The following is a 12,550-nucleotide window of genomic DNA, read 5'->3' as shown; positions in this document are numbered from 1 at the left end:
TGGAACTAGAGAGTATTATCCTAAGCAAAAGAAGTCAGAGAAAGACAAATACCTTATGATTTCACTCGTGGAATTTAAGAAACAAGATAGATAAACTTAGGTGAAGGGAAGGAAAAATAAAATAAAATGAAAATTGAGAGGGAAGAAAACCAAAAGTGATTCCAAAGTCTAGGAAATAAACTGAGGATTGCTGAAGGGGAGGTGGGTGGGGAGATGGGGTAACTGGGTGATGGGCATTTAAGGAGGGTACATGATGTATTGGGCACTGGGTATTATATACAACAGATGAATCACTGAATTTTATCTCTGAAACTAATAAAATGTATAAATATATATATATTAAGGAAACTAGAAGTTTGTTGGTTAGGGCTAAGGAGCAAACTTTTCATTGTATATATCCTAGCTTCCTGTAACTTGCTTAGCAGTGTTTGGTGTTTTGTAACTTGTAGAGGTGTCACCCTGATTGATTACTTCAGCTTCACATGGCATTCTCTGTGTGTGTGTGTGTGTGTGTGTGTGTCCATCCCAAATCCCTCCTTTGAATAAGGATAGCAGTCATTGGACTAGGGCTGTCTGTAATGACTTCATCTTAACTTGATTGCCTGTGTCTACAAAGACCCTATTTCCAAACAAGGTTACTGTGGGTTCAGATATAAACGATCAAATTTTGGAGGAATGCAATTCTTAACCAATAACAGACTGTATCTAGTTAGGATGGAAGCCTTTGTCATTTACCCAAGATGTTGAGAAGAGTAAAAAGCCAAAAGTTTCATCACATCGCTCCTCAAATGTTTTCTTGTTTTAAAGATACCTGTATCATGGCAACACTAATTCAGAATTGGCTTTTGAAAGTGCCAAGATCCTCTGCTGTATCTCTTGCAACTCTAATATTCAGATAAAATTGGTTGGAGATTTCACACATGACCAGGTAACTGATTTTGTTGTTGTTATTTCATTTGGTACGTTCTGAGCACATATGAAAGTCACAGTGTCTGTGGAGGAATCTTATTTTTGTTTATGAAAAAGTTGTATGAGAGTAAGTGTATTTATATATGATGGTGAAAACCTATCTGTGTACTGGGCTGTGATTTGTGTTTGAAAAGAATACCATCCACAGTGATACCATAGGCACTGTAGCGTGTGCCTGGCAAGCAGAGTGAGACTCTTGCTCTTCTGAGTACAATGAGGTGATGAGGCTTGTCAGTGCAGCTTCTGCTTGTGTCCTACATCCTTTGTCTCACTCTGTCAGTCACTCAGACTCTGGTCTTAATTTTTTTTTTAACTTTAAATATTTATTCATGAGAGACAGAGAGAGAAGCAGAGACATAGGCAGAGGGAGAAGCAGGCTCCTCACAGGGAGCCTGATGCGGGACTTGATCCTGGGACTCCAGGACCATGTCCTGAGCTGAAGGCAGGCGCTCAACTGCTGAGTCACCCAGGTATCTCGAGCCTGTGCAATTCTGAATGTGTCTCATTGTTGAGTTGGCTTTCTGGTGACTTCCATTTGTGTCAATATGTTTGATATTGCCCTATAGACAGTTTTCAGATGTTCTGTTAATCCAATTTATACTCTCTTTCTATTTTGAACAGCTCTATTCTATGCTGAAGAGCTACTTTTGGGGAATCTGCTACTTTTTCCCCTCTTTCATTCATGTTAGAAATCACTGCTTTAGCTAGTTGGATTTTGTTGTGTACTCCTTTACATCAGAATCTTCCTTTGTTGGGCTGGCAATATATCGCCCACAGATTGACTTAAAGTTCCATTAATCAGTTGTAACAACAACAACAAAAAAATCCACAAAAAACCACATGATAGGGGATGTGGAAAGTGAGAGTTCTCAGATCACTCATAAACATTTGAGTATGAATTATTATTACCAATTTTAACATCCTGCTAGATTCCTCGAGGAGATTGAAGTAGTGTCTAATCTCTCAGCCCAGAAACATAAAACTGGTGATAAGCAATATATTTCTAAAGAGAAAAGATAAGAATTTTATTTTATATTTTAGTTAAGATCCCATAGCATTGGGTTTATGATGAAGAGGTCATGAGATGGCAATTTAATGTTATTTTTTTTAAACTGATTTGATTCTTTGAGAAAGAAAATTTGGAGAAGCAAGTTTTGAAATCAATAAACTTTAAAATTTTTTGCGTCTTCAGTTATTTCTAAAGAGAGCGTATGGCATTTTAAGGAACTGAGTTTCCTATTAAAAGCAAAACTAAAACCTAAATACTTTAGAGATTTGCCTTTTTTCTTTATAGACAAGTGTATAGTTTCTCTAATATTTAAGAAGTTTATAATTTGTCTTTTAAAAAATCTGTGAACCCAGAGTGTAAGTCAGAAGCTGATGGCTGGATTTGTGGAGTGTTTGGATAGTGAAGATACAGAAGAATTTGTACGCCTAGAAGAGGGTAGGTCTTCCACTAACATGTTTATTTTTTACTTTATATAAATAATATAACAAGAACTTTAATTGTTGGTGATGAAACAGAAGTTTGAGAATTTGCTAGCACAAACATGTAAGGCTTTGTGGAATCCTCTTAAACAAATCTGAACTTACTGTAATGGCTGGTGAAGTGAACTTAAAGAGAACGTGATGGTTTGGAATATAAGCTTTATATATTTAAACTTGACTTATCTTGACTTTTTTAGTTTTGTAATTTTGTTTTGTGGATTTCCACATTAAGGATCAGAGCTTGAGAAGAAGTTAGCTGGAATCCGTCATGAAACAAGAATCCACATCCTGAATCTTCTCATCACCTCTCTGGAACGCAACCCACCCAATCTTGCTCTCTACCTGCTGGGATTTGAACTGAAGAAACCTGTCAGTACCACAAACCTACAAGATCCAGGTACAGCCATTGTACACATAGATGTTGTTTTTCTTTCGTATTTATGTAGCTAAATGGTCATTCATTGAATTCTGGGCTCATGGGATAATTCATTGAAAGTGAGAGGTCACATGGTAGGTAACTCTTTAGAACTTGGATCCAGTCCACAAATTAAGCCTTGGAAAATTGGCACTTACTAATTTTTCATGTCAGTATTTACAAGTGTGTTTACAGTGGAGCATATGTTTTTGGAATTTAACTTTTCTCAAGGTATCTTAGGGTTTTTAATGCAGAAATTTTAAAAGTTAAATTTCTTTTTGGTTTCACATAGGAGTGTTAGGTTGCCCTCGGACGTGCCTTCATGCCATTTTAAACATCTTGGAGAAAGGAACCGAAGGGAGAACAGGCCCGGTGGCAGTGAGAGAGTCTCCTCAACTCGCTGAACTATGTTACCAGGTATACAGAAGGCTGTACTTAATAGCACTTAGTAGAAGAAATTTAACTAGGTGCTTGAACACATCACAGATACGGAAGTGTAACAGACTTGAGTTGAAATGAGTTCATTTGATAGTTTGGCTTGTTTTTCATTTATAGATAAAATCCATGGAGCACAAGCCCCAAGATCCTATAAATCTGTAGAGCTATATGTTGCTCCCTTGAAAAATGAGATTAGATTTCTGAGATGGATTTTGACTTGGTAGTGTAGAAAGTTTCCAGTGGTTCTATTTCAGTTTGTTTCTTTTTGGTGAAGACAGTAGAAGACCTCTGATTTTCATCTCCTCCCCTTAACCAGCTTGAGCTTAATCAGCTTGAGCATGCCATGAAATTTCCCTGAGTTTTTAAATTAAATAGCAGTGGGCTTTTGTGAGACTTAACTGAATGTCAGACTGTGGATGAAAGCACTTTTTAAGAACCATGTGAATCCTGCGGTCCTGGAGCTACATGTCAGGTGGCGGAAAGTCACATTAGCGTGAAGTTTAAACTGTAGTGAGAACTTTTGTTTTGCCTGTGTTCACTTGTGATTCTTTTTTGTCTTACTCATTTGTAAGTGTAAATGTCCAAAAATCTAGCCTTTTATAGGATGTGACTAATTTCTCAATTTCAGTAGTACCTGTGATTTATATTTTCATAATAAAAAAGGCATCATTGACTTCTAGTGCCCTGGCGATTTTTCTTTATTATTCTCCTATTTTTCTTTTTTTAATTCTTTACTATTTCCTTCTGGCCCCTGGCTGTCCAAACAGCCCTTCATTGTAAATACTCTAAGGAAAGCCTGTAAGCTAAGTCTTCCTTAGAATGAAAATGAACTCTTCCTTAATGAGGGAACAAACCTGATGTACATTTCAGCAGCGTTCTAGAATTCAACATACTTAGTAGAAGTAGTTGATAATCTTAATCACGGAGGCTAAAGGAGTTAGGTGAAGTAAGCAAATGGAGCCAGATTTAAGAGAAAAGGGTGGGGAGAGGGCAGAGGAGGAGGATTTGACAGACCCGAAATCACATGCACTTCTCCTCAGCTCTGCTAATTGTTAATCGCGTCAGAATGCAGACTCTGGTTTACCAGATTCTCCGATTTGTGATACACTATACTGGCCAAAGAAAACATGTCTGTCCCAGCAGACTACCAGCAATATTACATATGCTCTGTGACTTTTCTCGATTCAAAATGGGGTCAAAAAAAAAAAAAATGGGGTCCAGCCTAATCAGCTGCCCTCCTGGGAGCGTGTTAGTGCGGAATCTCAGGCTCTGCTCCAGAATCTGCATTTAGTCAGCAGCACTGCTCCATTTTTAATGAAAGGTACTTCATTCACCTGTAGGTTTATACTTTACTCTGCTTCAGAAAAAAGTCTTTAGACCCTTATTGACCCTTCATCTTCCAGCAGTATAAGGCCTTCTGGTCAGGAAGCTGACACTGAGCCTGTACCTTTGCTCTCACCTCTCTGACATGGATTAACAGTTGATTGTTATTATTGGTTTTAAAAATTCATAGTGAATACTGAATTGGCGAATATTGAACCATTGCTCCTAGGGAAGACATAGTGTTAGGACCTTTTAAGCCTCCCAGTATTTTTCTCAACTGATAATTAAATAACCTTCTATGTGTTTCTGTTAAAAGACACTTTATTTAATATATACTGTTAATTCATTAGCATTGAACTCATGGCCAGTAGCACTATATACTATATATTATACTATAGCTTGTCTCCCTGAGTGAAGCTTACCAAACACCTGTATTTTCTCTGTAAGGCATGTCCTTGCACTTAGGTGCACTTACTTCAGCATTATACTTGGCCGTTTTAAATAGCAAAATCACTAACAAAATGCACGAAGTATGAAAAACGGATCACATACGAAATATGGAAAGGATAGCTGTTACAACATTAGAGCTGAAACCAGGACAAAGAGCCTTGCCTTCTTCAGCCTCAGCTGAGAGCATGCAAGGTGGGCAACTCAAAATGTTTTGCTGCTCCTTACCTTTCCATGAGCAACTACAAGAGCATGCTTGTATTAATTGTGAAATTACAAATAAGTTTAGCATGTAGATGAATTTACAAATTCAGAATCTATAGATGATGATAGACTATTGGGTCAAAGACTATGAATAGTTTTATGACTTGAGATTTTAATTTGTAAGTAAGCATGAGTTATGATAGGTATTAAATAGAGCTAATAACAGATGAATTTAAAATGCCTGTTACAAAGCATCTAATAAATATTTATAGAATATTCACAAGTAAAATTTTTCGCTACCACTTTGCCAAATACTAGGATTTGCTTTCTACAGTTAAAAATTTTGCTGTTTAAAATAAGGGACCTTCCTTATTGTTGCCTTAATTTTTTTTTTTATTACTGAAAAAGATGGACATTTTTCTTGGATGATCTATATTTTTTTCCTCATGTAAAATGTTTTTTGCCAGTTTATCTGTTTGAATCTTTATGATACTCGTACCTAATGGAGAGCTTTATGTATATTATAGGTATTCACTTTTTCTTATATTTGTTATAAAAGCTTTTATCTTCAATTCTGTTATTTTCTGTTATATTTTTATTTAATTTAGAATTTATATTTGTTTAGTTGAATCTTTGGATCGTCTTTGTATTTTTTTTTTTTTTTATTACTTCAGTCCTTGTAAGTTACCATCTTCCTGAGGTTCAGATAAATTAAGTACAGGTTTTAGAAGTTACTTCTGAGTAATTTGCTATTACTGATAGTCAAAATAGTAAAACTTATTAACTGCATATATTAATAAGTATACTTAGGCTGACTTAAAGGTTAGTTCTATAATAATGTCATTAGCACTCTCAATTAAATTCCATTGCATTTTCTTGTGTTGGGGTGCCAACAACAGCTTGTAATTGAGCATCTGTGTAATATGTGTGTTTATCCATTTTGCTTGAGTTATTGATAGGTCTTAGTTTCCATTTAGTAAACCTAAGTTTACCTTTTATCTTAAAATTTATAACACAGAAAATGATTTGAGGATTTTCTTATTTCATTTTAACTCTTTAGGTGATATATCAGTTGTGTGCATGCGCAGATACATCTGGTCCTACTATGAGGTACTTGAGAACCAGCCAGGATTTCTTATTTTCTCAGTTACAACATTTACCTTTTTCTAACAAAGGTAGGATGTCATTTTCTCTTACTATTAAAAATAATTTGTGAAGTTCATGTTGAGTGATTTTATTTGTACAGCATTCAGGGATTGCAGTTACAGTATTTGTAGAATTCTGCAAATTCATTTTGTTACTTTGCTTTGTTATTTTGAGTTGCTTATGTAATTTGTTCTTGAGAAGCCTAATGTTCTAGCCGCTGACATAAAATTATTTAAAAATGGCTTATCGAGGATGGAATTTGATCCTTGTACTACCAAATAAAATTTTCAAACTGTGTTGAAGAGATAAGAAAATATTTATGTAAGAAAATTACAGATATTTAGATTTTTGAGTGAAGGTGTTTAATTAAAATCTCTTGTTTTACTTTTATTTCTTGTATATGTAATGAAACCTATTCAGATCTTGAAATAAAAAATGGAAAACTAAGTGCAGTGGAAATTATAGCTGAGTTTGCTGACCTGATCAATACAATCCCAGGCTACCTGTGTTTTACAGGATTCTGCTTTATATAAGTTTCTTTTTGATCAATTTGGACAATTTTTTTAATTCATACTATATCTGGACAGCTGTAGTCTATGAAGTTTTTTTATTGGAGTTTATGTAGTATCATCTTTTACGTTTTGGGAAATATAAGAACACAGATTTCATAATACGTTTTTATTACTAGTAATTATCAGCTTCTAAACTACTTTTTAGAGTGGTGGTGTGAGAGATCCTTGGGAATTATTTAATGGCAAAAAATTTTTCACTTCATTTTCATAATAAGCATGTCTTACTTTTGGCCTAAGATTCTGTTGATCAAACAAGGTTTTTAAGAAACCCTCCTTTATACCTAATTGGAAAGAAAAGTTAACGTCTCGTCCATTACTGTATCTGTCTTTTAAAAGTCACTCTCGTTTTGCCTTTTAGCAGTGGTGGTGGTGGGGGTAGTATTTGGTGTATTTTATGTTTTATGCTATTAGAATTTGGACTTCAGATGAGGCATGCTGAAAATATTGGATTCAAAAACATAAGTGATTCCCAATCCTAATTATAGGTTTCATTTTTGGCTTTGGTTTTGTTTCTGGAAAGGTTTTAGTCTGCACAGAGTGGGGAGGGGCTCAGTCCTTCTCTGCAGCCACCTTCCTCATGGCTGCCAGGACTTTGCTAAATTCCTCTTATCTTCTTGGTGCTGATGTGTTTCCCCACCCTTTTCTTGATGAACTTGAGAGTGCCTTGCCCTTGGAGACTCTGAGCACAGCACACTGTTTACATGGTGTGAAGCCATACCTCTTGGATCTTATCCCACATGAATCTGGTGTGCTTCGTGAGGAGCCCGTGGTGGCTCTGCTTCAGCTTTCTCAAGTTCTTGGTCACTGTGGCCCTTGTTGAGATCCACAGCTGTAGGGTAGCCGAGGGCCATGGCTGTAGCTCTTCAGTGGCTTCTGGGGTATAAAGACTAACCCTAGTTATATGTTAAGTCAAGTGTCCTTGGTTATCTTAAGAGATATCTTAAAATATAAAATTATGCATTGTATATTTGTTTCAGGAAATAAAAGTTAAACTGTATGTTAGGTTCCTTTTTTTTTTTTTTTACAAGTTACATATTTGAGAATTTATTAAGTATGAAATTCTATGTTAATATCAAAATAGGACAGATTTAGAATTCTGTAGATATGTATGAAATTATCCTGGTAATGGAAACTTGATTCTCTTTTGTTCTTCGTTTACTTTGGCTCATCTTTTATAGACATATGTTTGCTTATTTTTTCTCTCTTAGCATCTGTTTTTGATTTTTAAGTTTTCTTACAGAGTGATAAATTATTTTGATGACAAGTTTCATAAATTATTGAGTGTGTTACATGGGAAAATATCTGATGAGTTATGGAATTTACATCTGTTATGATTCTGTATTATTACTCTGTGAAACTAAGCTTATGTATTTAACTTGCAGAATATGAAATGTCTATGCTGAACCAGATGTCATGGCTAATGAAGACTGCCTCAATAGAACTAAGGGTAACTTCTCTGAATCGTCAACGCTCACATACCCAGAGGCTCCTACACCTCCTACTGGATGACATGCCTGTGAAACCATATTCAGGTCAGCATGCTGGCGTTTGTTTTATTGTGCTGCTGACTGGTCTGTGTGAATGCATGCACAACAATCTTGTGCTTAGTATGTGATTATAGACCAAATAGGTTCTTTCTCTCTTTAGAATTTTTTCCTTAAAACACAAAATGTCTAAATCACCCCATAATTGCCATTTTATTATTGTTTGAAGCATCCACATTCTGCTATAGTCATATACACAAAAATTCAGTGGAGTTTGTCACACTGAGCCAGCATGACCCAAGATATTTTATTTTATTTTTTATTTTTTAAAGATTTTATTTATTCAGAGAAACGCACAGAGAGAGGCAGAGACACAGGCAGGGGGAGAAGCAGGCTCCATGGAGGGAGCCAGACGTGGGACTTGATCCCAGGTCTCCAGGATTATCATGCCCTGGGCCGAAGGCAGCGCTAAACCACCAGGCCACTGGGGCTGCCTGACCCAAGATATTTTATTTATTTATTTATTTATTTTTCCAAGATATTTTAATGTGTATTATACATAAGCTTTCCTAATCATCTCATGGGTATGATTGGGTCCTGCCTCTTTGGGAGTTCTGATTATCCTCTTTACAATTGTGAAGTGGATCTCCTAAGGACAGAAAGAATTAGATGAATGTTGTTGGTAAGTCCTCACCATCTTTGCATTTCAGTTATCCATTTGCAGAGGGTTTGTTGACCTAGAAAAAGAAATACTTTATGTTTGTAATTTCCAAATAATTTTGACAAGTGTGTTCTTTTCCTGATCTGTTATTATTGATGCTCTAACAGATGGTGAAGGAGGAATAGAAGATGAAAACAGGTCTGTCTCAGGATTCCTTCACTTTGATACTACTACAAAAGGTAAAGCCCTTTGAACCTATAATGACTTTATAGGTATATATTAAATTGTTTAAAATTTCAAGAGGTAATTATTATACCTGTATCTGCAAATTCTCAACTGGTATGGAAAAGCTATAGAAAGGATTATTTGTCATTCATAAATTTTTTTTTTGTAACTAGGATGAATGAATGGGAAAAAAATGTTATTGCAAATGGATATATTAGAAATAAAGTCAAATTTATATTTCAATACAGTCTTCTGTTGCTGGACTCTTTTGAACATAGCATTACCTTTGGGAGGGGGCTGAGTACAGTGATTTGCTCTTTTCACTGTACCAAGTTAGATTGAACTACTTTTTTTTTTTTTTTAGTACGCCGAAAAATTCTAAGTATTCTGGACTCGATTGACTTCAGTCAGGAGATCCCTGAGCCTTTGCAGTTGGATTTCTTTGATCGGACCCAGATCGAGCAAGTTATTGCTAACTGTGAACACAAGAATTTACGGGGACAGACAGTCTGCAATGTCAAGGTAAGGATTGTTTTGAAGTGTGTGCTTTATCAGGTACTTCTAACTTTGAGTCATCGAACAAAAATTAGAACCATACAGTTGTTTTCTGCTAAGGATACTGTTTTATTGAGCTGTAGTTTTCATTTTCAAATAGCTGGGAAATGAAACCGAATAGGCCACACTAACTTTACCTCTTATGAAGTTTCCCTATCACCTTCCTGAGAGCAGTCGTGCTGCCCAGCTATGGAATGGTTTTAGGTATTTAACTCTCTACCAGGTAAATGGTAATGGCCTCACTAATAGGAAGAAGATATCCAAGGCCACTTGTACCAGAGGCTTTTTGGTACCACTTTAGTGATGTGAAGGATACCTTAAGTTTTTGACTAGAAACTGGACAGTGCCACTTGAAGATTATACATAAAGGCATCCAAAACTTTTCCCAGTTTATAGTAATTGCTAGAGTTTATTATTCTGTCAGTGTCTGCAATGGTCTGATTTTTTTCCTCTCTTTTCTCAATTATTTAGCTTCTTCATAGGGTTCTTGTAGCTGAAGTAAATGCTCTTCAGGGTATGGCAGCCATAGGACAGAGACCGCTATTAATGGAGGTAAGCCCTATTGAGCATATGTTAGTTTTAACCTTTTAACTATTTAACTGCCAGTTAGGAGACAAAAACAAAAAATTGACTTATAGTTAGTTCATTGATTAGTAAACTACTTAAAATTAAACTTTAATGGAATCTTTTCATTTTGACTTTAAAACTTTTATAAACTAAACTGAAGTTAACGTCTAGATGCCAGAAGTAACTTCTTTTTCTGCTTGGCTGGTTAAGGATTTGCAACCTCTTCATGTTGTGTATTCTCTCATTCTCTGTCAGCGAGAGAAGACAGTCATTTGTCATCACAGGTGGGGAGTAATGGGTAAGAAGTCAGGTGGGAAGAACCACATACATGGAAACAGCTGGCTAGGCCACAGCAAGAGGCAAAGAAATAAAGGATGTGTCAGGGAGACATCCCCTTGACCTTGAGGTTTAGGTAACTGTAGTGCTCTAGAGTAAGTGTAAGTAGACAGTACCAAGAAAAGATGGAGTTAAAGAGCTCATTTATACCCTTACCACCTCTGCTTCTTGGCATGCATGTGGAAGGTTTCCAAAGTATACTATAAATGTATTCAGATTAACAGAGAGTGTTAAAAATATGACTCTGTTGGGGTGCCTGGCTGGCTTAGCTGGAGGAGCGTGCTATTCTTGATCTCAGGGTTGTGAGTTTGAGCCCTATGTTGGGTATAGAGATTACTGAAAAAAAAAAAATAAACTTTTATTTATTTTTTGAAGCTTTTGTTTATTTATTTGAGAAAGATCACTCTCACGCACGAGTTGGTAGTGGCAGAGGGAGAGGGAAGAAGCAGACCTCCCCTCTGAGCAGGGAGACTGATGTAGGGCCTGATCCCAGGACCCCAAGATCATGACCTGAGCCAAAGTCAAGACGTTTAGCCAACTGAGCCATCCAGGTACCCCAATAAACTTAAAAAAAATAGGACTCTGTTGATAAAAAAATATTATTTGCCCATGTCTTAACCTTGTGATTTAATTTCTGTGGCTTTAGGAAATTAGCACCATACTTCAGTATGTGGTAGGAAGAAACAAATTGCTGCAGTGTCTTCATGCAAAACGGCATGTGCTAGAGTCATGGAGGCAGCTGGTGGAAATTATACTGACAGCTTGTCCTCAGGACCTCATTCAGGCAGAGGATCGACAACTGATTATTCGTGATATTTTACAAGATGTGCATGATAAGGTGACATACTTCTTAAATTGCTTCCTAAACTTCCTTACTTCCTAATTACTCCTATATTGCTGTACAAATATTTATATACCATTTAAACAGTTTGCCACCATCCTTTCTTTTCCCTTTTATTTTAGGAATAAATAGAGTTGTGCACTGTCAGTGTTACTAAGACTTTTCTTGAGAAGGGCTTCTGTACAGTAGTGGCTCTCAATCAGAGTGTGTATCAGAATTATCTAAGGAGCTTTTTTAAAATACATAGGGATAGATCCTACTCCAGACATACTGGATGGGACACTCTGGTGGTGAGCCATTTATGTGAATTTACATTAAAAATCTCTAAGGAATTTTGTGATAGGAATTCCTTCTGGTTAAGAACACGTGTTACCAGTGTCATGTTTAAATTTCTTTCTACATATTAGCTTTTATTTTCAGTGAACAGTGCCATTCCATTCTTACACTCTTATGGTAGTTGAAAAGCTAAATGCATATAAAACCTGTTAATGACTGTAGCTGAAAGTGGAGTCCTCATTCTGATTTGTCTTTCTGCTTTAAGATACTGGATGATGAAGCAGCACAAGAGTTAATGCCGGTGGTGGCAGGTGCTGTGTTCACCCTGACTGCTCACCTAAGCCAAGCCGTTCGCACAGAACAGAAGCAACCATTAGTTTTGGGACCCGGAGAGACCCATTATGCTTTTATGCTTGATAGTTCTTTCACCTCCCCTCCTCCAGCAGAGAACCCAATGGTGGGTTTTGCTTCTATTGGAGATTCTTCGCTTCACATCATATTGAAGAAGCTCTTGGACTTCATTTTGAAGACAGGTTTTTCATCTAAGTGTCTTACAAATTACACATTTTGTATTTGTTTTAACTTTAATTTGAAAAAAGCTTT

The 12,550-nt window shown here is 36.3% G+C and overlaps 1 protein-coding gene and 1 pseudogene across 2 annotated transcripts in view; one reads left to right on the top strand and one right to left on the bottom strand.

The window, feature by feature from the left end:
- The window catches only part of NUP205 (nucleoporin 205), a 79,489-nt gene that overhangs the window by 37,149 nt on the left and 29,790 nt on the right, over positions 1-12,550 (top strand). For both annotated transcript variants that reach the window (XM_038559454.1, XM_038559453.1), the window contains exons 19-29: positions 808-928; positions 2,332-2,413; positions 2,690-2,854; positions 3,165-3,289; positions 6,345-6,459; positions 8,385-8,534; positions 9,315-9,386; positions 9,737-9,894; positions 10,399-10,479; positions 11,477-11,668; positions 12,213-12,480. In XM_038559454.1, the coding sequence (XP_038415382.1) occupies positions 808-928; positions 2,332-2,413; positions 2,690-2,854; positions 3,165-3,289; positions 6,345-6,459; positions 8,385-8,534; positions 9,315-9,386; positions 9,737-9,894; positions 10,399-10,479; positions 11,477-11,668; positions 12,213-12,480 (1,529 nt within the window). The remainder of the gene's footprint in view (positions 1-807; positions 929-2,331; positions 2,414-2,689; positions 2,855-3,164; positions 3,290-6,344; positions 6,460-8,384; positions 8,535-9,314; positions 9,387-9,736; positions 9,895-10,398; positions 10,480-11,476; positions 11,669-12,212; positions 12,481-12,550) is intronic.
- Positions 7,552-7,853, bottom strand: LOC119869533 (annotated as a pseudogene).

Source organism: Canis lupus, chromosome 16 (genome assembly GCF_011100685.1).
Source record: "Canis lupus familiaris isolate Mischka breed German Shepherd chromosome 16, alternate assembly UU_Cfam_GSD_1.0, whole genome shotgun sequence".
NCBI classification, from domain to species: domain Eukaryota; kingdom Metazoa; phylum Chordata; class Mammalia; order Carnivora; family Canidae; genus Canis; species Canis lupus.
This window is presented reverse-complemented; position numbering and strand designations above follow the sequence as displayed.